General features: G+C 41.8%; 1 protein-coding gene across 1 annotated transcript; it reads right to left on the bottom strand.

Moving 5' to 3' along the window:
* Positions 1–2,796: 2,796 nt before the first annotated feature.
* On the bottom strand, positions 2,797–27,163 carry uevld (UEV and lactate/malate dehyrogenase domains). Its single transcript, XM_041837623.2, has 12 exons — positions 26,089–27,163; positions 25,685–25,769; positions 25,503–25,568; positions 24,100–24,263; positions 20,151–20,292; positions 9,658–9,752; positions 9,110–9,215; positions 8,156–8,326; positions 7,740–7,904; positions 5,085–5,178; positions 3,896–4,019; positions 2,797–3,417 (listed from the first exon to the last, which is right to left on the bottom strand). Exons 1-12 carry the CDS (start codon positions 26,128–26,130, stop codon positions 3,253–3,255), a joined length of 1,419 nt encoding a protein of 472 aa, XP_041693557.1. The 5' UTR covers positions 26,131–27,163; the 3' UTR covers positions 2,797–3,252.
* Positions 27,164–27,171: the final 8 nt, after the last annotated feature.

The raw sequence follows: 27,171 nt of genomic DNA, 5'->3' as shown, positions 1-27,171 counted from the left end.
AGAATGAATACACCCCTGATCACGCGTAAACACAGTTCACTTTCATAGCAGCCATGTTGTATTCCTTCTTGCATCTCTCACCTATTCCCTTTGTTTGTGGACTTCAATTAACAATACAGCTGGCTATATGACCAGGCGAAAAACCCGTTCCAAGCCAAACCATGTCATAACCGCTACACACAGCCTACATCGTTGTACCCATATTAGCTAAAGTAACGTCCTAGTCAACATAGCTAATAGAACTAATGCGTTAGTAAACCCGCTACTATCATGCAGTAACGTTAGTATTTAGTCAGTAAGCGGTTACACCGGCGGGCCCGTGGCAATAAATTAGTAAAAACAAAAGCTTACCTTGACTTGGAAGAGTTCCAGTGTTGTGTTGGATATTCATAGCCAGCTAGCTAACATAGCATCCCTCTGTTTGAGTAACTAAACTATCCAGCTGCATTTGCTAGCTAAGTAAGTGAAACTGAAAAGTCTCTCTTGCTCGTCCTTCATTTTTGAAGAAATGAATTAGTTAAACTGTTCAACTATTGTCTTCCTCTGTCTTTGAGTCAACTACTCACCACTGCAGATTAATTCTCTGATCCTTTGATTGGGTGGACATGTCAGTTCATGCTGCAAGTGCTCTGATAGGTTGGAGGACGTCCTCCGGAAGTTGTCATAATTACTGTGTAAGTCTATTGAAGGGGGTGAGAACCAAGAGCCTCCTAGGTTTTGTATTGAAGTCAATGTACCAAGAGGAGGACGGAAGGTAGCTGTCCTCCGGCTACACAATGCTGCTACCCTACAGAGTGCTGTTGAGGCTACTGTAGATCTACATTGCAACTCAGTGTTTTAATCAATAATTTGGTATAGTTTTATCTAAAAAGGATAACTTTTAAAGTTTTTATGGAATTCACTGAGGAGGATGGTCCTGCCCTTCCTCCTCAGAGGAGCCTCCATGGCTAAGGGCTTTATCTAGGCACTCCACGTTGCTTCATACATAAGAATAGCCCATAGCTGTGGTACATTGGCCATATACCACTGCTTAATTATACCATGGCATTGTTAAACTAGTTTCTGAAGGGCATTCGCGTGCGTGCATTATTTCTCTATAGCGCAAGGTAGAATTCAATGGCTATAGTTCATTCTTACATGTTTCAGCTGCTTTTGAAAGCAAAAGTTGAATTGAAAAACATTGGCATTGTTGAATGAGTTTTAATAATAGTAAGCTAGGACTGATGGTTTGATTAGCTAAACTAGCTAATTTGTTTGTCTGGTTACCAAGGCAACTACTGCTGCCATCTATACTGAAAAATATAAACGCAACAATTTCAAAAACGTTACTGTTCATATAAGGAAATCAGTCATATGAAATAAATTCATTAGGCCCTACTCTATGGATGTCACATGACAGGGTGGGCCTGGGAGGGCAAATGTTCATGTGGGAAACATGATGGAAGAACCTAGATCATTTGAAATTCAAGAAAATCATTTTAGGGGAGATTGCACTATACACCACCTGAAAACACATTCATTTCAATGGTATTGTAATGTTTGGACACAAAATTACCATAATTTGCTGCAATGCGACATCAGTCCTCATTTAACAATGCTTACCTACCTATGAAACCCATTGAAGCAGACCTAAAAGTAATTTGTAGTATGTTTTAGATTACTAAAATGCTATGCAAATTGTCATTCTGATGTGGCATTGACTTCTCAACCGCCTTGTAGAGCTCTGTAATTTCCAAATTAAACAACGTTTAAAAAAAAATTACAAAATAAAATGATTGGAAGTTCTTATGAGTTGTTAGTAATAGGACATTTAAGGTTCAATATTTGTTTAACATGTTTTTCAAGAAGAGACAGTTAAAGGGTTAATAAAAATACAAATCTTTACTTTAGTATTTAACAGCATTTAATCTCCAGTAGTTAGTGTGCATGTACATACATTTCATTTTCCAATCTTCGCCTATAAAACACCAGGCTTTAAAGTTTCACACACACACACACACATCAGGTAGTTTAGCACAGTTAAAGGAAAGTAGTTCAGCATGGAATATTAAACAGAAGGCACTTCATAAAGCCATTTAACATTATGTGAAAAACAGCATAAGCCTAGGTCATGTTCATTACGGCACGCAATCGAAATTTTTTTGCATCGGTAAAGTCAAACATTTCTTAGTGGACACGTCCAGGTAGTCCCATGTTTCATTGTTTTGTTCAGTTTGGTGCCTAAAGAACACGACCCAGCTTTATCCCTCCACCAAAACACAGCATACATTTCAACAACAATCTACACCTTTACTGTGGGGATGTGGGGTGCAAGGAAGAGAACTGTACACATTTGCATAATGTAATAGTAATGACACCAAGTCAATATTTGGTTAAATGTAAACCGTTTTCTATAATATTCTACTGTATCTTAGTCCATGACGCTCTGTCATTGCTCGTCCATATGTATATATTGTTAATTCCATTCCTTAGATTTGTGTGTATTGGGTATATGTTGTGAAATTGTTAGATATTACTGCACTGTCAGAGCTAGAAGCACAAGCATTTCGCTACACCCGCAATAACATCTGCTAAACACGTGTATGTGACATAATTTGATTTGATTTAAACATTTATCAGAATAGATTGATTTTTTTTGTTTCCTGATTTTTTTTGTTTCCTTCTCTAAAAAGTCCAGGAATGATTAGCATTGGAGTGCTGTAAAGTCTTTTTAAATAAGATAAATATGAGATAAATATGAAGACATCTCTGATTCCTTTTGCATACAATTTTCTTCATAAATAATAAACAGTTACCTTCACCATTCAACCATATTACATTTTATTTTTGAAAACTATGTTAAGTAAAATTTGTCAGAGCATTTCTCTCTTCTTTCATCACTTGAACTTTACCCTGTCTCGTCATCTATGCCAGTTTGTGCAGGCTTTCGTTCCAACCCAGCACTAACACAACAGATACCACTAAACAAAAGCTTGACTGTTAGTAGAGTAGCTGAATCCGATGAATTAGTACAGGGCTGGGGCAAAAACCTGCCCACCCTACCGCCTTCCAGGTCCAAGACCTGGTTAACCAAAAGCATCTTAAGGCTAAGTTCATCCTTAGAACCATAGGATCCTGTTGTTCTAAGATGAACCTAGCCTTAAGATGCTTTTGAGAAAGCGGGCCCAGGACTGAAGAATGCTCATCCATGCTGAGTGTTGATGGCCTCGTCAGTCAGATTGGTTGGCTGTGTGTGCTGCCCGGGGCAGGGCATCATATCCTGAGCTGTGTGAGGAGGGCACAGAGTGAAGTGACGCTCTCTCTCAGTTTGGCGTCCTCTTCCTGTCCCAGGGACACACCCGCTAGACGGGTCGAACCCGACACCCCCAGGACACAGGGTAGGCTGAGGAACACCTCTGCACCGATACCGCCCCAGCCCTGAAACACACACAGGGAGAATCTCAATTGCATACTCCTCACGCCCTCTTTCCTCACCACCTTCTCAAAACCCATTGGAGAAGGTCAGCGGGGAGGGACCTCTGGCTCTCATATCCAATGGGTTTTGAGAAGGAGAGGAGTATGCAATTTAGATCTTCCCAGGGACACACAACTTAACACACAGGTGCAGGATGCGGCACACAGCACAAGCTGAGAAACGTGACAGCAGTGCATTCTGGTCAGAACGTTTGCCCCCAAAATCCTCTCCTCCAACGCATCTACTTGAGCTGAGGTGTGTACAGTAAATGTTGGTTTCTCGAGGGACTTTGATTGTGTTCATTCGGCATGCAACAAAAAACGCTTTTTAAACGTTTTGCAATGGAAAGCAAAAATAAGTCCAGGTAGTCCCACCCCGTTTCAGTCAGTTTGGCACCTAATGAACAGAACCCAGAGGTCCCTGTCTGTGCAGCTGTGTTACCTGTGCCAGTGTGGAGACAGAGTGAATCTTCCTCTGGTCCACCAGGATACTGTGGCTGATGTCGGCGATGGACAGACCCACGGACCAGGAGCGTTGGCCACGGCCCTTCAGCATCTCAAACGCCCTGCACAAAACAGGAAACTGTTCACCGCCACGACACCATGTTGGCCCATTCGGTTAGAGCAGGAAAGTATTCACACCCCTTGACTTTTTCCACATTTTGTTGTTACAAAGTGGGATTCAAATGGATTTGTCATTTTTTTTCAACGATCTACACAAAATAAAAATTCTAACATTTCAACAACAAAACAATCATGAAAAGTAAAACTCTCGATTAGAAGCGTGTGCCTCCCTGACCAAGGCCCTTTTCCCCCCGATTGCTCAGTTTGGCCGGGCGGCCAGCTCTAGGAAGAGTCTAGGTCTGTCCAAACTTCTTCCATTTAAGAATGATGGAAGCCACTGTGTTCTTGGGCACCTTCAATGCTGCAGAAATGTTTTTGTACCCTTCCCCAGATCTGTGCCTCGACACAATCCTGTCTCGGAGCTCTACGGACAATTCCTTCGACCTCATGGCTTGGTTTTTGCTCTGACATGCACTGTCAACTGTGGGACCTTATATAGACAGGTGTGTGCCTTTCCAAATCATGTCCAATCAATTTAATTTACTACAGTTATAGATACATCAAGGATGATCAATGGAAACAGGATGCACCTGAGCTCAATTTTGTGTCTCATAGCAAAGGGTCTGAATACCTATGTAAATAAGGTATGTTTTTTTATTTGTACTACAAAAAAAACATTTTCGCTTTGTCATTATGGGGTATTGTCTGTAGAATGACGAGGGAAAAACGTAATTGTTTAATTTAGAATAAGGCTTAAATGTAACAAAATGTAGAAAAAGTAAAGGTGTCTGAATACTTTCCGAATGCACTGTATAGGGGAACAGTGTGCAGTATTAGGATAGAGTTGCACGTGGCCCTACACACTGATCTGAGGTCAGTAGCTATATCATTTTTCAGTCTTATTTTTTTATCCTAGATCTGTGCCTGCGGGCAACATGTATCCGGAACACCTTCAGTCAGTGTGATGCCATTTTGGGTCAAAGTCACTCCAGTCTCCGGGGGAAGTTCTTGGCAGTGCTAAAGAAGGAACAGGGATAAAAGACCTCGTTGTTTTTGTTGTTACTTACCTGTCTAACAGAGGTTTGGTAGCTTTGGATCCGGGTGCGATCTCTGGATGTTGGTGGTTAGCCCCAGCCATCAAAATCTTACTCAACACAGGGACTGCAACACAAAGACAGATTGTGAGTGTTATATAAATCCCATTCATATCTAGAGACACGGCATTAAATGGCTCCTGTGCTCCACAGAGAGTAATAAACATTCACCCACAACATCGGATACTGCAAGTAGATACTGCCTTGGAAGTTAGGTATGCAGTGTTTCCCCTATATTCATTTAGCAGCGGTGGGTCGCTGCAGCTAAATCGTTGCCGCCACTCCCCAAAAAAGTATATAGTTGAAGTCGGAGGTTTACATACACCTTAGCCAAATACATTTAAACTCAGGTTTTCACAATTCCTGACATTAAATCCTAGTAAAAATTCCCTGTCTTTGGTCAGTTAGGATCACCACTTTATTTTAAGAATGTGAAATGTCAGAATAATAGTACAGAGAATTATTTAAGCTTTTATTCCTTTCATCACATTCCCAGTGGGTCTGAAGTTTACATACACTCAATTCATATTTGGTAGCATTGCCTTTAAATTGTTTAACTTGGGTCAAACGTTTCGGGTAGCCTTCCACAAGCTTCCCACAATAGGTTGGGTGAATTTTGGCCCATTCCTCCTGACAGAGCTGGTGTAACTGAGTCAGGTTTGTAGGCCTCCTTGCTCGCACACGCTTTTTCAGTTCTGCCCACAAATGTTCTATAGGATTGAGGTCAGGGCTTTGTGATGGCCACTCCAATACCTTGACTTCGTTGTCCTTAAGCCATTTTGCCACAACTTTGGAAGTATGCTTGGGGTCATTGTCCATTTGGAAGACCCATTTGCGACCAAGCTTTAACTTCCTGACTGATGTCTTGAGATGTTGCTTCAATATATCCACATAATTTTCCTTCCTCATGATGCCATCTATTTTGTGAAGTGCACGAGTCCCTCCTGCAGCAAAGCACCCCCACAGCATGATGCTGCAACCCCTGTGCTTCACGGTTGTTCGACTTGCAAGCGACCCCCTTTTTCCTCCAAACATAATGATGGTCATTATGGCCAAACAGTTCTATTTTTGTTTCATCGGACCAGAGGACATTTCTCCAAAAAGTACAATCTTTGTCCCCATGTGCAGTTGCAAACCGTAGTCTGGCTTTTTTATTGCGGTTTTGGAGCAGTGGCTTCTTCCTTGCTGAGCGACCTTTCAGGTTATGTCGATATAGGACTCGTTTTACTGTGGATATAGATACTTTGGTACCTGTTTCCTCCAGTATCTTTTGTACCTGTTTCCAAGGTATTTGCTGTTGTTTTGGGATTGATTTGCACTTTTCGCACCAAAGTACGTTCATCTCTAGGAGACAGAACACGTCTCCTTCCTGAGCGGTATGACAGCTGCGTGGTCCCATGGCGTTTATATTTGCGTATTATTGTTTGTACAGATGAACGTGGTACCTTCAGGCGTTTGAAAATTGCTCCCAAGGATGAGCCAGACTTGTGGAAGTCTACAATTTTTTATCTGAGGTCTTGGCTGATTTCTTTTGATTTTCCCATGATGTCAAGCAAAGAGGCACTGAGTTTGAAGGTAGGCCTTGAAATACATCCCCAGGTACACCACCAATTGACTCAAATTATGTCAATTAGCCTATCAGAAGCTTCCAAAGGCACAGTCAACTTAGTGTATGTAAACTTCTGACCCACTGGAATTGTGATACAGTGAATTATAAGTGAAATAATCTGTCTGTAAACAATTGTTGGAAATATTACTTGTGTAATGCACAAAGTAGATGTCCTAACCGACTTGCCAAAACTATAGTTTGTTAACAAGACATTTGTGGAGTGGTTGAAAAACTAGTTTTAATGACTCCAACCTAAGTGTATGTAAACTTCCGACTTCAACTGTATATATAAAAAACAAATTTTCATTTTATTGGGGGAAAAAATTACAGGATGGTGAAATGTTTTCAGTGTAAACTGAAGGTGCAATATGCAGAAATGGCGGAGCGATTTCCTGGTAACAAAAATTCAAATAGTTCGCCTAATTTCAGTTTATGTGACAAAACAAGCAATGTGTAGAGAATCATTGTACCATCTAAACCGCTGTGAAATATCTTTGCAATAACCAAAAATATTATAATTTTCAGCTGTTTTGTGTACAAAAGTAAAAGACGCAAAAACAAAACTTAAGAATGGGAAGCATAGAAATAGCGCACATAGAACAGACCTACTGCTTCTTTGACTTGCTTTCAATGAGAAAGACATTTTAGTTATAGATCTGTCAATGTGAATTTGGTCAGGTCGCCCAAAAAGTTACATAAATGCAGCTATAAATGACTAAAACCACAAAGTACGTAGAAATGATAAGAGATAAGAGCTATATATTTTTTTTTATAAGATAATCTTTGAGAACTAACAATCATCAAAATAAAAACTAGACAGTCAGGGAGAATCTAGCATAAGAATACGGCATAAGCCATGACAAAATATGTACAAATTAGCTTTAAAAACCGCAAAGACTAGGGACTCTAACATTTGGTCGGAGACCGCGCCACTGGCCATGCCCACTGACCCCAACCCCCCCATGCTAACTTTGCCACCACTGCTGAAAAGAAATCCTCCTCAGACCGGTCTCTCTTACCCTTGTTGTCTGAGAGTTCTCCTATGACCCAGGCCTGTTTGTGTGTGTTGATACTGATGTCCAGGACGTGACAGAGACGTTCAGAGTCCAGGTTACACCCCGCCCCGATCACCCTGGATGGTGGCAGGCCGCTCTGTCTCCATGCCACATGGGTCATGATGTCCACTGCCAGAGGTCAAAACATAGGAAAAGAAGGGAGATGGGAAGAGGAGGGAGGGAGAGAGATATTACAACAGAGGGTTTATTCATTTTTCGTAAATATTTTTTGTGGACAGTAAAAATCATACACTGATGCCAATGGGAGATTTGATCTCTATTCTTCTGTATTTCCCATGAAACTTCTAGTTCAGTGCCTTCTGCTGCTTTTGACTAAAAGATGGCTGGATAATAGTTAAGGTAGGTGTGTGTGTTCGGACCTGGCTGTGAGGCTATGAGCAGCACAGCGTTGGGGCTAAGGCGGACCAGGCCCGGGATAATGCCCCGGTACATGTCCACGTTGGTCTGGACCACGCTCACGTACGACTGCTCGTTGCTCCACGCGTTCGCTGTCACCACGATCACACTGGAGTCTGCAGACGCCGACAGGTCTATCAGTGGGAAACAAATGGTTCTTCAACTAAGTGGAGTATCTTAAGGCCCGATTGTGTCACAAATTGTTTTGGAAGGTGCTAGCCCCAGCGTTGATAGTCATCCCTTGAATAAACATCCCTTATGAAGATGGACCTGCACACTAAATTGCTCCAACATACCTTTATTAGGTTGGTAATAATGATAACAAGGAATTTAATTTTGTAAAGTGGTTTCTTGAATCAAAGAACACAATAAAATTTTCAGTCACCTATTTGGCCAATTGTGTTACAGATCATTTCTTATTTTTATAAAGTGATTTGAGCTTTATAAGTAAAACATCAGTCCTAAAATGGTTAATGTCAAGCCATGCATAATGTTTTTAAAGTCTAACGGAATGTAGGCCTACAGTGAACACCACATATTGGCTATTGTAGTGGATTTCATAGAAGTCAACAGCTATATCCATGTGGAAATGTTATAGCATTTTCTCAATTGGTTTTGTTGATAGGCCACTCTGATAGGCCTACATTATGCTCAAATAGCCACAATAGCCTATTGAGCACTGTGAAACTAATTTAAAAGCAGGTACAGCCTGTGTTCACAATTAATGCGTGCTGGAAGTTGCACAGAATGCTTGCAGAATTTAAGTTTCCGCTCACAAGACCTGGAATTTGCTCAGTGCCGAAACTAGTGACTTTATACTTAGGCTGAGGTTTAGATGAATGTGTCAGGCTTAGTTTACAGTTCACTGCTGCTTTACTGGGTAAAAGTAGTGTCTAATAAGTTTATAGGAGATGTACCTTTAGATACCTCCACCTTTGGCAAGTTGAAAATCTCTAGATCCATGCTACCACCTTTGGTGGAGCTCTCAGCTACGTCAATGAAGACTAGTCTATCCACTTTACCCTATAAAGCAAAGAGAGAACATGATATGTGAGCTCTTCACTGTTATAAAGGATAGATGGGATGGAAATGGTGAACATCAACTCAAAACACATCCTTTAGACACAACAGTGATTAAGAAAGGCTCTTGTTATATCAATGTACCTGGGTCGTGTTCATTTGGCACCAAACACAAGAAAACAGACAAACAGGAAGACCTATAATTGTTTGTCATGTAGATTTAAATACATCTCATTCAAAATCAGCCTTTGATTCTGCTTTGTGACCAAGTTTGCCATCTTTTGGAGGGAGGGCAAAGTAGAGACTGAAATAGGTACTACATGGACTTGTCCAATAAGAAACGCTAAATTCAATTTCTCGTCGCAAAACGCTTTCTGTTGCATGTCCTAATGAACACGACCCGGTTTTAACATTTGAGTGACAAAGCAAAAAAAGGCAGTCATACTTTTGCCAAAATGCTCATCACTGATGCCATTCCCAAGTCTCCGCCCCCAATGACTGTGACTTTGTTGATTGAATGATCGTGATGCTGTACTCCACCTGTGATTGGAGGACATGGTTTGAGTTAGAGCCAGGGGTGTATTCGTCAGGTGATATGTTCAGCTTCAAAATGCTGCAAACAGAAATGTACTAAACAGAGATGATGCTTTCCCCAATTCTACATGATACATTTCTATCTAAACATTCTGCAGTTTACCACAGCATCACTAGGGAATGCTGGCTCGGCTATTGTTGGCAAACTATCAGACCCAGCCACAGCTTAATCTGGTGTTTGCATTGTCGGTTTCTGGTTTGACCAGATACTGACACCTTGAATCTCTAACTTGTGGTAGGTGACTGGTTTCATTGAATAAATAAATCATATATAATTGTTGTATAAAAGCGGTCACGTGTTATCCTCTGGCCCCAAATATAGCCCATTTTACCTTTTTATACCCAATGAACCATTCAGCAAGCTGCAGTATATGTCTATATAGGTCTGGTTTCCCTTAAGCCTAATTCTGGCGCCGGAGGAGATAGCTGCGGTTTTACGGGCTCCTAACCAATTGTGCTAGTGTGTGTGTGTTTTTTCACGTTATTTGTAACTTATTTTGTACATAATGATTCTGCCACCGTCTCTTATGACCGAAAAGAGCTTCTGGATATCAGGACAGCGATTACTCACCTCGTACTGGACGAAGATTTTTTCTTTAACAAGTCGGACGCAAAGGATTTACTTCAGACACCCAACAAGGCCCAAATCCCCGTCATTCACATGAGAAAGAGACAGATATCAGGGACGTAGGTTGGGGTGCCTTGTAAATATCCGACGGCGAGTGGGTAATCTGCCTCTACCGTCAGTCCTATTAGCCAACGTACAATCACTGGATAACAAAATAGATGAGCTACGATCACAAATATCCTACCAATGGGACATAACAAACTGTAATATCTTATATTTCACAGAATTGTGGCTGAACGACAACATGGATAACATACAGCTGGCAGGGTTTATGCTGCATCGGCAAGATAGAGCAGCCGCCTCCGGTAAAACAAGGGGTGGTGGTCTGTGTATATTTGTAAACAACAGCTGGTGCACAAAATTTAATATTAAGGATGTCTCAAGGTTTTGCTTGCCTGAGGTAGAGTATATCATGATAAGCTGTAGACCATACTATTTACCAAGAGAGTTTATCTATATTTTTCGTAGCTGTCTATTTATCACCACAAACCGATGCTGGCACTAAGACCGCACTCAATGAGCTGTATAAGGCCATAACTAAACAGGAAAACGCTCATCCAGAAGCGGCGCTCCTAGTGGCCGGGGACTTTAATGCAGGGAAACTTACATCCGTTCTACCTAATTTCTACCAGCATGTTAAATGTGTAACCAGAGGGAAAGAAACTCTAGACCACCTTTACTCCACACACAGAGACGCATACAAAGCTCTCCCTCGCCCTCCATTTGGCAAAACTGACCATAATTCTATCCTCCTGATTCCTGCTTACAAGCAAAAACTAAAGCAGGAAGCACCAGTGACTCGGTCAATAAAGAAGTGGTCAGATGACGCAGATGCTAAGCTACAGGACTGTTTTGCTAGCACAGACTGGATGGAATATGTTCCGGGTTTTTTGCGATGGCATTGAGGAGTACACCACATCAGTCACTGGCTTCATCAATAAGTGCATCGATGACGTCATCCCCACAGTGACCGTACGTATATACCCCAACCAGAAGCCATGGATTACAGGCAACACCCGCACTGAGCTAAAGGGTAGAGCTTTCATGGAGCAGGACTCTAACCCGCTATGCCCTCCGACAAACCATCAAACAGGCAAAGCGTCAATACAGGACTAAGATTGAATCGTACTACACCGGCTCCGACTCTCGTTGGATGTGGCAGGGCTTGCAAACTATTACAGACTACAAAGGGAAGCACAGCCGTGAGCTGCCCAGTGACACGAGCCTACCAGACAAGCTAAATTACTTCTATGCTTGTTTCCAGGCAAGCAACACTGAAGCATGCATGAGAGCATCAGCTGTTCCGGACGACTGTGTGATCACGATCTCCGTAGTTGATGTGAGTAAGACCTTTAAACAGGTCAACATTCACAAGGCCGCAGGGCCAGACGGATTACCAGGACGTGTACTATGAGCATGCACTGACCAACTTGCAATTGTCTTCACTGACATTTTCAACCTGTCCCTGACGGCGTCTGTAATACCAACATGTTTCAAGCAGACCACCATAGTCCCTGTGCCCAAGAACACTAAGGTAACCTGCCTAAATGACTACAGACCCGTAGCACTCACGTCTGTAGCCATGAAGTGCTTTGAAAGGCTGATCATGGCTTACATCAACTCTGTTTATTATCTATGCATAGTCACTTTAACTCTACCTACATGTACATATTACCTCAATTACCTCGACTAACCTGTGCCCCCGCACATTGACTCTGTACCGGTACCCCCATATATAGCCTCACTACTGTTTTTTTACTGCTGCTCTTTAATTATGTTATTTTTTACTTGACCAACAATGCAGTTTAAAGAAAAATAAGTTAAGGGCTTGTAAGTAAGCATTTCACTGTTGTATTCGGCGCATGTGAAAATACAATTTTATTTCATTTTAAACCCAGGGCCCCTATCCACGAAGCTTCTCAGAAAAAGTTATAGGAATCCTGTTAAAACCTGTTTCAAGACAACAACAAAAACTCCCAGGTTTTAGGATGATGTTAAGACACTGCTCAGACAAACTCTGAGCAAAGAGTAAAATCAATTCATAAAAGCTTCTCAGCTGGTAATCATGACAGTTGGAGGTACTGCAAAGAAAGATAGTTTAGACGCTCATTGCCATTGTTGCAAATGGAGAATAACCTAATCGCAAGGTGGCAACACGCTTTAGAGAAACACGGTGGCAATGGTAAAAAACGTTGTATAAAAACATTATATATTATTTAGTTTCAGTTTTGGTGTTGGGGACCTATAGTTTCCTATGCGTGGGAGGTTAGGAACCATTTATGCGTTGTATAGTTAGTAGTGGGTCAATTTCCGCAACAACCAGGAGGGTTGAAGCGCAAGGCTAAACTTTATGGGCTGGTTTCCCGGACACAGCTGTGTAGTCTTTCAATCGAGATTCTCCATTGAGCATGCATTTTCGTCCAAGACTTGGCTTAACCTGTGTCCAGGAAACCAGCCCTAAATCAAAACTTTTGACCATTGCAACATTTAATCTGATGCGTTTTGGTCCCGTAGCTATTACATTGTAGCAGTGTGAAGTGCACCCGAGAACACTGTGTGACTGTGTGAGAGCAGAGTCTTGTATTGTGCTCATCTCAATAGGCGTATTAGAGCGGATTGTTTTCTCAAGATGGTCACCGCCTTTCAAAGTGTGTTGCATTCTGGGGATAAAAATTGTCCGACTTGCGCCTACATGTCGACTGCATGAACTTTACAAAAATCATGTGATCATGACGTTTTGACTGCAAGTTTCTGCAGTTGCTCTTCACCAACGTCCTCCTGCAGCCATTGTGGGAGGCTCTATTGTCATTAGGGATGTTCTTGTTTGACCCACACAAACGTGACCAAAGTCATGACCTATTTGCCAAGATTTGTGTACAGTGGATATATATAAATTAATGTGATATGAGGCTCTCACTTATTGATTGTACAATGCACATATTAAATTATGATTTCAGTACAATGTGTGATATGGGGGTGGGTTTATGTTTATTTCAACATTATAATGAAAACTTTTTATAAACAATGGCAACACTGAGCCTTACAGTTGGAAAACCGACTTTTGGCTGTCGCAGATGCACCTCCCTCGGCCTTACCAGCCTAACGCGCCCAACATCTGTGGTGCATCATCTCGCTCAGTCGCCCTTTAAATTAAAAAGTCAATCTCAATGTGACTCGCCAGATTCAGAAGCTTAAAACCCTGTTAGAAAAAAAGCTTGAAAACCCCATTCAACCCCCCACAAGTTACTTTAGAAGTTATAATTTTTCAAACGGGATTGTACATTATTTTATTTCAGTTTACTGAATCGTTTTTCATGATTCGTTTTAGTTTATTATAATAATCTTGGTGCAACATCCCATGCATACATTTTTGGTCTTACAGAAACTATATACACTGAGTGTACAAAACAGTAAGAACACCTGAGACAAATGAGAAGGATTGTGTATGTGTGCCATTCAGAGGGTGAATGGGCAAGACAAAAGATTGAAGTGCCTTTGAACAGGGTATGGTAGTAAGTGTCAGGCATACCAGTTTGTGTCAAGAACTGCAACGTTGCTGGTTTTCACGGTTAACAGTTTTCTGTGTGTATCAAGAATGGTCCACCACCCAAAGGACATCCAGCCAACTTGACACAACTGTGGGAAACATTGGAGTCAACATGGGTCAGCATCCCTGTGGAACGCTTTCGACAACTTGTAGAGTCCACGCCTAGGGCTGTGGCGGTCACGAAATTTCGTCAGCAGGTGACTGTCAAGCAAATAACTGTCGGTCTCATGGTAATTGACCATTAATTAACAAACACATTTAGCATCTCCTGGCTTCCACACATAGCCTACAAGCCACTGATGCAGACCTTTGGAACATTTACATTTAAAAAAGTCTAATACAGTGGGGAGAACAAGTATTTGATACACTGCCGATTTTGCAGGTTTTCCTACTTACAAAGCATGTAGAGGTCTGTAATTTTTATCATAGGTACACTTCAACTGTGAGAGACGGAATCTAAAACAAAAATCCAGAAAATCACATTGTACGATTTTTAAGTAATTAATTTGCATTTTATTGCATGACATAAGTATTTGATACATCAGAAAAGCAGAACTTAATATTTGGTACAGACACCTTTGTTTGCAATTACAGAGATCATACGTTTCCTGTAGGTCTTGACCAGGTTTGCACACACTGCAGCAGACCTTCTCCAGATCCTTCAGGTTTCGGGGCTGTCGCTGGGCAATACGGACTTTCAGCTCCCTCCAAAGATTTTCTTTTGGGTTCAGGTCTGGAGACTGGCCAGGCCACTCCAGGACCTTGAGATGCTTCTTACGGAGCCACTCCTTAGTTGCCCTGGCTGTGTGTTTCGGGTCGTTGTCATGCTGGAAGACCCAGCCACGACCCATCTTCAATGCTCTTACTGAGGGAAGGAGGTTGTTGGCCAACATCTCGCGATACATGGCCCCATCCATCCTCCCCTCAATACGGTGCAGTCGTCCTGTCCCATTTGCAGAAAAGCATCCCCAAAGAATGATGTTTCCACCTCCATGCTTCACGGTTGGGATGGCGTTCTTGGGGTTGTACTCATGCTTCTTCTTCCTCCAAACACGGTGAGTGGAGTTTGGACCAAAAAGCTCTATTTTTGTCTCATCAGACCACATGACCTTCTCCCATTCCTCCTCTGGATCATCCATATGGTCATTGGCAAACTTCAGACGAGCCTGGACATGCACTGGCTTGAGCAGGGGGACCTTGCGTGCGCTGCAGGATTTTAATCCATGACGGCGTAGTGTGTTACTAATGGTTTTCTTTGAGACTGTGGTCCCAGCTCTCTTCAGGTCATTGACCAGGTCCTGCCGTGTAGTTCTGGGCTGATCCCTCACCTTCCTCATGATCATTGATGCCCCATGAGGTGAGATCTTGCATGGAGCCCCAGACCGAGGGTGATTGACTGTCATCTTGAACTTCTTCCATTTTCTAATAATTGCGCCAACAGTTGTTGCCTTCTCACCAAGCTGCTTGCCTATTGTCCTGTAGCCCATCCCAGCCTTGTGCAGGTCTACAATTTTATCCCTGATGTCCTTACACAGCTCTCTGGTCTTGGCCATTGTGGAGAGGTTGGAGTCTGTTTGATTGAGTGTGTGGACAGGTGTCTTTTATACAGGTAACGAGTTCAAACAGGTGCAGTTAATACAGGTAATGAGTGGAGAACAGGAGGGCTTCTTAAAGAAAAACTAACAGGTCTGTGAGAGCCGGAATTCTTACTGGTTGGTAGGTGATCAAATACTTATGTCATGCAATAAAATGCAAATTAATTACTTAAAAATCATACAATGTGATTTTCTGGATTTGTTTTAGATTCCGTCTCACAGTTGAAGTATATCTATGATAAAAATTACAGACCTCTACATGCTTTGTAAGTAGGAAAACCTGCAAAATCGGCAGTGTATCAAATACTTGTTCTCCCCACTGTAAATCCATGTAATATAGCCTACACCTTCACAATAAATCAATTATTTATATTAGACAGGTCTAAAGAAACAAATTGTAGTCTATTTCAGAAGAACAGAATAGCATACTCTGAGTTGTCCTTATGTTAGGACCTGATAAGGCTATGCCAAATGGCTGTGGGCTACACTAGTTCATTTAGCAGACAAGATCTGCTTAGAATTCCGTGGCATTATTTTATAGTATGAAGAATACAATTGAACATAGCTGAATAAAATAGAAACAATATTTTCTCCAAACGATTTGAGGGAGTGAGCACATGCAGCTGTTCTGTGAAATAGGTACTCCTATATGCTTAATTTAGTTATTAATGTAACTTTAGTTCTACAAACGTTGGGCTATATGTTTTGATGTTTAATCCATTGTAAGGCCGCATGATGCGACTAATGATGATTTGAAGAACCGTCCACATTTACTTTTCGTCAGCCAACAAGATGAGTAGGCCTAACGAACAGCAAACGCACTAGCCTATGTCAATCTACTATCCTCCATAGTATGAAAGTTGACCTATTCTATTCTGTGCGAGAAATAAATATTCCAAACATAGTCTGGGACAGTTGTGGGATGCGACAGCTTCCAAATGAATACAACCACAAGCAAAAAAAAAATTTTACGCAATGTGGCTGACGCAACAGCTTAAAATTATGATAAACTGTTAGTCTATTTCTTCACATTATAAGCGCAGCAATGCGCACAAGGCAGTAGTCTATATGTGCGAATGTTCCATTAGCTGGAAAACACCATTATCAAAAGTGACCGCAAAATGTGATTATGCATTTAATTATTTTATTATGAAGAAGCATTTTTATGGTGAAAATTATCTTCCCCAAACTTGAAACTCACACGCTGCTTATGTACAGTATCTCACAAAAGTGAGTACACCCCTCACATTTTTGTAAATATTTGAGTATATCTTTTCATGTGACACTGAAGAAATGACACTTTGCTACAATGTAAAGTAGTGAGTGAACAGCTTGTATAACAGTGTAAATTTGCTGTCCCCTCAAAATAACACAACACACAGCCAATAATGTCTAAACCGCTGGCAACAAAAGTGAGTACACCCCTAAGTGAAAATGTCCAATATTTTGTGTGGCCACCATCATTTTCCAGCACTGCCTTAACCCTCTTGGGCATGGAGTTCACCAGAGCTTCACAGGTTGCCACTGAAGTCCTCTTCCACTCCTCCATGACGACATCACGGAGCTGGTGGATGTTAGAGACCTTGCACTCCTCCACCTTCCGTTTGAGGATGCCCCACAGATGCTCAATAGGGTTTAGGTCTGGAGACATGCTTGGCCAGTCCATCACCTTTACCCTCAGCTTCTTTAGCAAGGCAGTGGTCATCTTGGAGGTGTGTTTGGGGTCGTTATCATGTTGGAATACTGCCCTGCAACCCAGTCTCCGAGGGAGGGGATCATGTTGGCATTCATGGTTCCCTCAATGAACTGTAGCTCCCCAGTGCCGGCAGCACTCATGCAGCCCCAGACCATGACACTCCCACCACCATGCTTGACTGTAGGCAAGACACACTTGTCTTTGTACTCCTCACCTGGTTGCCGCCACACACGCTTGACACCATCTGAACCAAATACGTTTCTTGGTCTCATCAGACCACAGGACATGGTTCCAGTAATCCATGTCCTTAGTCTGCTTGCCTTCAGCAAACTGTTCGCGGGCTTTCTTGTGCATCATCTTTAGAAGAGGCTTCCTTCTGGGACGACAGCCATGCAGACCAATTTGATGCAGTGTGCGGCGTATGGTCTGAGCACTGACAGGCTGACCCCACACCCCTTCAACCTCTGCAGCAATGCTGGCAGCACTCATTCGTCTATTTCCCAAAGACAACCTCTGGATATGACGCTGAGCCCGTGCACTCAACTTCTTTGGTCGACCATGGTGAGGCCTGTTCTGAGTGGAACCTGTCCTGTTAAACCGCTGTATGGTCTTGGCCACCGTGCTGCAGCTCCGTTTCAGGGTCTTGGCAATCTTCTTATAGCCCAGGCCATCTTTATGTAGCGCAACAATTCTTTTTTTCAGATCCTCAGAGAGTTCTTTGCCATGAGGTGCCATGTTGAACTTCCAGTGACCAGTATGAGGGAGTGTGAGAGCGATGACACCAAATTTAACACACCTGCGCCCCATTCACACCTGAAACCTTGTAACACTAACGAGTCACATGACACCGGGGAGGGAAAATGGCTAATTGGGCCCAATTTTGACATTTTCACTTAGGGGTGTACTCACTTTTGTTGCCAGCGGTTTAGACATTAATGGCTGTGTGTTGTGTTATTTTGAGGGGACAGCAAATTTACACTGTTATACAAGCTGTACACTCACTACTTTACATTGTAGCAAAGTGTAATTTCTTCAGTGTTGTCACATGAAAAGATATACTCATATATTTACAAAAATGTGAGGGGTGTACTCACTTTTATGAGATACTGTATGTCAGTTAGGCTCTACACCCCTTGTAAGTGGATTAATGTGCTTAATTTTAAGAAGTTACTTGGCCACTTTAGTTGTGATACAAACCTTCTCAAAACATGTAGGCCTATGGGCTAGGCTACATGAGGTGTGCTACTATGATTATTATTTTATTTTTTACGCAATAAAAAGGCATGGTTTCTTGCCTTAAGCTGGGCATCATTCACAAGTGATAATATATAATTCACAAGTGATAGGCTAATATTGTCACCCATCAGACTATTCTTGATTTAATCTTGTCTTTACATATCCAAAATAATGTGTGTGAAGTTTGTTTTGATTTGGAATATACCATTATCATGCACCTGTCTCAAAACAGGGGCAGGGGAAAAATACATGTCATCTATGCACTTAAATAGCAAATGGAGGACACATGTCCCGTGGTTCATTTTCATGCCAGCCCGGTAGGTTATACTCCTGTTGTAAAGATAAGCAAGGTGCTTAATATTAGGAAAGTTGAGAAATAAATATAGTAGGCCTAGCCTATAGAAAGCTGATGGGATCCTCTTTTGAATAGAGGCCATCACCCTGTTCTCGCGCAATTGCATAGCCTATAGAAATATTGCGCAACATGAGCTCATGAATTGTTTGATTAGATTTTCCATAACATTTGCATTGATGTCAGAGTGATTAGAGGGACAATAGAGTGCTGAGTACCAGGCAGTTAGCAAGTTTGGTAGGCTACTAATGACCATCAGCAGCATCAGAGCTTGGAGAAGCCTAATTACCGTTAGTCACGTGGAATTTGACTGCCTTCATGACTCGTGACCGCCGGTGTGGCGGTCACCGCAACAGACCTATCCACGCCCCGACGAATTGAGGCTGTACTGAGGGCAAAATGAGGGGGTGCGACTCAATATTAGGAAGGTGTTGCATATGAGGAGAATCCCCTCAGTTCGTCCACTAGATAGCAGGAGATCATCATAGGACGTCTCTTGGCCACTTGAAACCAGTTGCGTCTGGTTTGGGTAGTGAGTCACTGTGCCAAAATGGCCGAATGGATTTAAGCCTGACATCTTAAAATGACCTTAGCAATCAGGGCTTTCAAGTTATGTTGTTTGCTTTTTTAAATAAGACAGACGTGAGGAAACATACTTATTTTCCCATTTACTTTTCCTATTGTAAACGATGAGCTAGATCAACAGCGCATGTGGAGGATGCATACAAGATCATGTGGATGGAGAAGGAAATGAATTGGAAATGACATTCAGGGTGTAGCCTTTCCATGCATACCAAATATTTGCACTTTTGGTGACTTGATCTACATGGCATACTCTGTGAATATGACCATAGCGCATGATTTATGGCCTTTATGGGGGGCGGTGTGTTCTTATGACATTGCCAGCAGTAAGATTTGAGTTCCCGGTACCGGGTCCAAAACAACCACTCAGAGTTTAGCAGGTACTGGTTAGGACAGCTCATGAGGTCTCCTAAATATCTGTTGACTGACTAATGACTAAAGATGCTTCATGCATAAGTTCTTTTTACCCATAAGAGTAGCAGAAGAATGTCTCTATTCTCAGCACTTAACAGCCAATTTTCTACTCTAAAACGCTTTGTGGATACGGGCCCAGAACTAGGCTTAAGATACAAACGCCAAACCACCCCAACCATATGTGCAGAATTAGCCTATTTTGGAAATGTTGGATTCACAACTGCTCTTAAACCATTTAATCTGTGTCCGGCAAACCAGCCAATAAAGTCCATATACTTTAGTCTACAGACCCACCTTCATTGATCTTCAGGTTGGAAACGAAGGCCAGCAGCTCATTGGGGTCTCTGTTGTCTCCGGTGGACTTGGTGCCCAGCGGAGGCTCCTCCTCAAACTGGGAGATCATCTCAGCCAGGAGACCTACTACAGACGACTTGGGCTGTGGAGGGAGAGGAAGACGCACAGCTTTACAACGGGAGAGAGGATGCATCGGTGTCTATCTGTCATGGTCAATGACATGACAATTTACTCCATCAAAAATGCTTCCGTCAAAGAATGAATAACATGAAACTCGCACAAATTTGCTACATTTGAGGTGGAGCTGAAAAAATTTAAATTGAGTCACACTCTGAAGTTACTTCCATATGTATTGTCCATACTATTGTCCCACTTAGGATACATGCCCAATGCATTGCTTAATTCTAAAGGGTCTTCCTCAATCTTTTCTTGATTCCTCGCATCTTCTCCTTTCTCAAAACACATTGGAGAAGAAGCCCAAAGGGCAGGGATCTTTGACCTTATCCTCCAGTAAGGTTGAGAAGGAGGCAAGGAGATGGCAAGCCAAGAATCGCAGAAGGACAATGAGATGGAGCCAAATAAGTAGTATTGAAGTGTGGATACTAGAACAGAGACCTGGGCCCATATCCATAAAGCGTCTGAGTAGAAAATTGGTCATTAAGTGCTGAGATTAGAAACATTTTACTCCTATCCTTATGGGTAAAATGTAGTCATAAGAGTCACAGAAAGTTGACAGATATTAAAACACCTCATGAGCAGTTAAGAGTTACCAGCAGGTGTATAGAAAATACAAAAATGCAGCGAGTCAGTGGTTCCTGCGCCACATGCAATTGCTTTGGAGTTGTTCAAATAATGTTTTGATATTTCTACCTGATCAATCAATCAATCAATAAATAATCTGGACCTACAGTGCATTCGGAAAGTATTCAGACCCATTGACCTTTTCCACTTTGTCACGTTAAAGCTTTACTTTAAAATGTTTTATTTTTTTGTATCCATCAATCTACACACAATACCCCATAATGACAAAGCGAAAACAGGTTTAGACATTTTTGCAAATGTACTACACATAAAAAACAGAAATACCTTATTTATATAGTATTCAGACCCTTCACTATGAGATTCGAAATTGAACTCAGGTGCATCCTGTTTCCATTGATCATCCTTGAAATGTTTCTACAACTTGATTGGAGTCCACCTGTGGTAAACTAAATTGATTGGACATGATTTGGAAAGGCACACACACCTGTCTATATAAAAAGGTCCCACAGCTGACAGTGCATGTCAGAGCAAAAACCAAGCCATGAGGTCGAAGGAATTGTCCGTAGAGCTCCGAGACAGGATTGTGTTGAGGCACAGATCTGGGGAAGGGTACCAAAAAATGTCTGCAGCATTGAAGGTCCCCAAGAACACAGTGGCCTCAATCATTCTTAAATGGAAGATGTTTGGAACCACCAAGACTTTTCCTAGTGCAGGCTGCCTGGCCAAACGGAGCAATCGGGGGAGAAGGGTCTTGGTCAAGGAGGTGACCAAGAACCCGATGGTCACTCAGACAGAGCTCCAGAATTCCTCTGTGGAGATGGAATAACCTTCCAGAAGGACAACCATCTCTGCAGCGCTCCACCAATCAGGCCTTTATGGTAGAGTGGCCAGGAATTTGCCAAAAGGCACCTAAAGGACTCTCAGACCATGAGAAACAAGATTCTCTGGTCTTAAGAAAACCAAGATTGAACATCTGGAGGAAACCAGGCACCGCTCATCACCTGGCCAATACCATCCCTACGGTGAAGCATGGTGGTGGCAGCATCATGCTGTGGGGATGTTTTTCAGTGGCAGGGACTGGGAGACTAGTCAGGATCGAGGGAAAGATGAACAGAGCAAAGTACAGAGAGATCCTTGATGAAAACCTGCTCCAGAGCACTCAGGACCGCAGACTGGGGCAACGGTTCACCTTCCAACAGGACAGCGACCCTAAGCACACAGCCAAGGCAACGCAGGAGTGGCTTCGGGACAAGTCTCTGAATGTCCTTGAGTGGCCCAGCCAGAGCCCGGACTTGAACCCGATCTAATATATCTGGAGAACCTGAAAATAGCTGTGCTGCGACGCTCCCCATACAACCTGACAGAGCTTGAGAGGATCTGCAGAGAAGAATGGGAGAAACTCCCCAAATACAGCTGTGCCAAGCTTGTAGCGTCATACCCAAGAAGACTCCAGGCTGTAATCGCTGCCAAAGGTGCTTCAACAAAGTACTGAGTAAAGGGTCTGAATACGTATGTAAATGTGATAGTTTATTTATTTATTTAGGGGTCTGAACAATTTCCGAATGCACTGTACATGCAATAGTATCTCTTGTGCGTTTGACAATGACTTCACAAGGCCTATTTCACTTGATATGCCTAAATACTTAGAACCACTAGGATAATAAATCCACATCATGCTATTTAAAGTTAGCCATTTGGAGCGCAACATCGCGTAGTAAAAAAAAAATCTACACTGGGGATGCCTAGAAGTTGGGCAATTGAAGGCATCTAGGGCTTATGTTAACTTATACTGAACAAAAATATAAATGCAACAATTTCAAAAAATATGTACTGTTACAGTTCATATAAGGAAATCAGTCAATTGAAAGAAATTCATTAGGCCCTAATCTATGGATTTCACATGACTGGGCAGGGGTGCCGCTATCCGCCAGCCAATCAGAATGAGTTTTTCCCCACAAAAGGGCTTTATTACAGACCAAAATATTCCTCCGTTTCATCAGCTGTCTGGTTGGCTGGTCTCAGACAATCCTGCAGGTGAAGAAGCTGGATGTGGAGGTCCTGGGCTGGCGTGGTTACACGTGGCCTGCGGTTGTGAGGTCGGTTGGCAGTACTGCCAAATTCTCTAAAACGGCTTTGGAGGCGGCTTATGGTAGGAAAATTAACATTCAATTCTCTGGCAACAGCTCTGGTGGACATTCCTGCAGTCAGCATGCCAATTGCACCCTCCCTCAAAACGTGAGACATCTGTGGCAGTGTTGTGTGACAAAATTGCACATTTTAGAGTGGCCTTTTATTGTCCCCAGCACAAGGTGCACCTGTGTAATAATCACTGTTTAATCAGTTTCTTGATATGCCACACTTGTCAGGTGGATGGATTATCTTGAAAAAAATTGAAATGCTCACTAACAGGGATGTAAACAAATTTGTGCACAACATTTGAGCGAAATAAGCCTTTTGTGCATATGGAAAATTTCTGCAATCTTTTATTTCAGCTCATGAAACATGGGACCAAAACTTTACATGTTGCATTTATATTTCTGTGCAGTATAGATTGTGTTCGATGAAATTATAGACCTTTCAAACGTTGTATGCAACCTTATCGGCAAGTGACTTGATGCCTACAGTGGCAAAGCGATTTAGAATTGTTAAAAGTGAGTGACGAGTGTGTTGACAAATGGAAGCTATTGTAAAAATTCCACTTTTAACATTCATCAGAATTGGTAAAAAAAAAAGCCTACATAATATAATAATTAAGAGTAGGCAAAGTGATTGTGAAAATTATATCAAAGTTGTATTGCAACACATGCAGTCACATTTACCGTGGTTGTCTGAAGCGACGCGTGCTATAAAATTCACAGCTGCCGATGCCTCATCGCGATATGGGTCATCACCATCTTTCCTTTGCGGTACCTCCAACTGTCGTGATTACCAGCTGAGATAAACTTTTATGAGTTGATTTTACTCCTGGTTCAGACTGTCTGGGCAGTGTCTTAACATCATCCGAAAACCTACCCTGAGCTGGGAGTTTGTCTTAAAACAGGTTTAACAGGATTCCTAAGACATTTTCTGAGATGCTTTGTGGACACGGGCCCAGGTATTGATCAGCATGGATTGCCTTTCAGTCAAGAGAAACGACAACAGTGATCAACTCTCACAGATTTCTCTGTGTAGGAGAGCATCCTCTTACATGGTCCCAGTTGTGGAGGCTGGGGAGGTAGATGCGTCCTCTGGCGTCCACGTGCTTCCCCTCCCTGATGACCATGTTGGTGGTGGGCCTCAGCAAGCAGATAGGAGGGGTGAAGGGGAAAGAGTCCATCAGCCACAGCAGGATGGGCAGGTTGTATGAACGGCCTGGGAATTATACAGCATGGAATACAGAATTTACTGTACAGTGCCATCGGAAAGTATTCAGACCCCTTGACTTTTTCCACATTTTGTTACGTTACAGCCTTATTCTAAAATTGATTAAAAAATAAATAAATCCTCAATCTACACACAATACCCCATAATGACAAAGCGAAAACAGGTTTAGACATTTTTGCAAATTGATTAAAACATTTTTAAAAAACAGAAATATCTTATTTACACAAGTATTCAGACCCTTTGCTATGAGACTTGAAATTGAGCTCAGGTGCATCCCGTTTCCATTTATCATCCTTGAGATGTTTCTACAACTTGATTGGAGTCCACCTGTGGTAAATTCAATTGATTGGACATGATCTGGAAAGGCACGCTACACCCGCAATAACATCTGCTAAACAGGTGTATGTGACAAATAAAATTTGATTTGATGCTGTGGGAATGTTTTTCAGCGGCAGGGACTGGGAGACTGGTCAGGACTGAGGGAAAGATGAACAGAGCAAAGTACAGAGAGATCCTTGATGAAAACCTGCTCCAGAGCGCTCAGGACCGCAGACTGGGGCAACGGTTCACCTTCCAACAGGACAATGACCATAAACACACAGCCAAGACAACACAGGAGTGGCTTAGGGACAAGTCTCTGAATGTCCTTGAATGGCCCAGCCAGAGCCCGGACTTGAACCCAATCGAACAGCTCAGGAGAGACCTGAAAACAGCTGTGCAGCTACGCTCCCCATCCAACCTGACAGAGCTTGAGAGGATCTGTAGAGAAGATTGGGAGAAACTCCCCAAATGCAGGTGTTCCAAGCTTGTAGCTTCATACCCAAGAAGACTCAATGCTGTAATCGCTGCCAAAGGTTCTTCAACAAAGTACTGAGTAAAGGGTCTGAATACTTATGTAAATGTCATATTTCGGGGGGGGGGGTCAACTTTAGAATAAAGCTGTAATGTAACAAAATGTGGAAAATGTAAAGGGGTCTGAATAGTTTCCGAAGACACTGTACATTAACAGTAAAGCCATCTAACTTTGATAAGGTTGAGTCTGCGATATAACCATTCAGCTACAATCAGTCAGTACTTGGTTGATGATAACAGTGGTGGTGTTGAACCTTGGTAGTGGACGGGGAAACTCCAAGTAAACTCAGTTCACGCTAGATACATGTTTTTGTATTAGGGTTTAACTATTTACCCATGCATTTTTTTAACACTAACATGTTTGATAAGACTCACCTTCATATTTCACAGGTATGTTGCCAATCAACTTCAGCAGATCTTTCTGGGTGCCATCACTGAAAGCTTAGAAACCGGTGATTTATGTTTAAGATATTTGACAGATACAGAAACAGTCTGTACAATCAAACTCTTCACTGAAGGACCATTAGGAGGTGATCATTCTGATGAAGCCAACTTACTGTATGTGCCAGTTACTGGTTTCATCGCGGGATGAATCTGGTGAACTTTCTTCAGCTCCTCAATAGCAACATCACGAAACTTGTACTGATATAATAAATAAATAAAGATGACATGATGCGATTTAGTTGCATAGTTAGTTAGCTAACTAATTAGCTAGATACAGAAAAATGTTTAGTAAGGACAATGAAATGGAGACATCTGAATTTCATGGAAACATAACTTGTGGTCTATTTACTTCAGACTTCCTTTAAGAGCCTGAGTAGCCTGCAACAAAGCTGTTTTACCGGCAGTTATCTGATCAAATTGACAATAGTAGGAGTATACGGGTATTTAAACAAACACTAGCCAGCTAGCCACACAGAACGAGCGAAGACAGAAAGAAGGATACAACTTTGACACAAACCCTTGACAGTATCTTCTGTATTGCTTCCGGACTGAGATCCATGGTTTACCATCTGTTGATTAATCACGTGTAGCGTAGGAATAATCAGGTTCTGTTATTTGAAGAACCAGTCCAAACTCGCTTTAAATAACTTGGCAGCAAAACACAAACTTCCGCAAAGTAAAAAGGGGCGTGTCATTCCAAGGTACGGCAAGCCGAAAGGAAGTTCTTAACTCAGCACCTCAATCGAGATAGAATTTCTCAGAACAGTAATCTGAAGCGTAGTTTAACATTGGAATTTCAATCTACAACCAGTCTGTTTGTGTGAAGAATCAAAGATGAATACCTTCGTTTCAGATAACCTATTATTAGAGGAAGCATATTTTTAGTAGTGAGCATATTTTTTGTAATCAATTATGTGATAATTCCAGAGAAGCTCACCTACAACATATCAGAATGAGAAATATCTCGTGTTTGAAAATAATGTTATATATCTGCATGGTCATGGACAACACTCACATTGCCTATAACATTGTCAAATTGGTGAAACATTCATACAATATTCAATATTCCTTTCAATAGTATTTTTCCACCACCGAGAGATTTTAATTTGCTTCAGTATAAAATGAATGCTATTTTGTTCTATAAAAGGACCAGGAATGATTGAATGAATTTCTATTTAAATTAGCAGTCAGGCTGCTAAACAAATAATTTAGCATCGTATGGTTTTAGAGATGAAAATAATATAACACTGGGGGAAAAAAACAGCAAAGGCACACCACACAAGCAAATGAAAACCATCAGCCAACAAGTTATGTCAAATCTTTTTAACAAGAAAAAAGAAACTTTCATGAAATGTCTCTGGCAATGTCTCTTCCTCTCCATCATTAAAGGGGCAATCTGCAGTTGCTACATCCATTTTCTGATTTATAAATTAATTATATGTACCCATTGATTCTTGAGGAATATAACATATTAATGCCTCATGAGCTTTAGTTCAACAGTCATATCCACTCAGAACACAAAATATAAGCTTGTTTTACTCCAAATGTATGAAAACAAAGTAAACGTAAACAAACACTATTAGAATCAAAACATGGTTAA

This window comes from Coregonus clupeaformis, chromosome 19 (assembly GCF_020615455.1).
Source record: "Coregonus clupeaformis isolate EN_2021a chromosome 19, ASM2061545v1, whole genome shotgun sequence".
Lineage (NCBI taxonomy): Eukaryota > Metazoa > Chordata > Actinopteri > Salmoniformes > Salmonidae > Coregonus > Coregonus clupeaformis.
The sequence above is the reverse complement of the archived record's forward strand: the minus strand, read 5'-3'. Positions and strand labels throughout refer to the sequence as shown.

What these genes read in the sequence shown, in the direction of transcription:
- uevld (XM_041837623.2), bottom strand. Translation starts at nt 26,130, where the DNA reads ATGGATCTCAGTCCGGAAGCAATACAGAAGATACTGTCAAGG. An exon ending in ACCAGTAACTGGCACATACA is followed by an intron (nt 25,569 to 25,684) that starts GTAAGTTGGCTT and finishes CCGGTTTCTAAG; the next exon opens with CTTTCAGTGATGGCACCCAG. An exon ending in CATACCTGTGAAATATGAAG is followed by an intron (nt 24,264 to 25,502) that starts GTGAGTCTTATC and finishes TATAATTCCCAG; the next exon opens with GCCGTTCATACAACCTGCCC.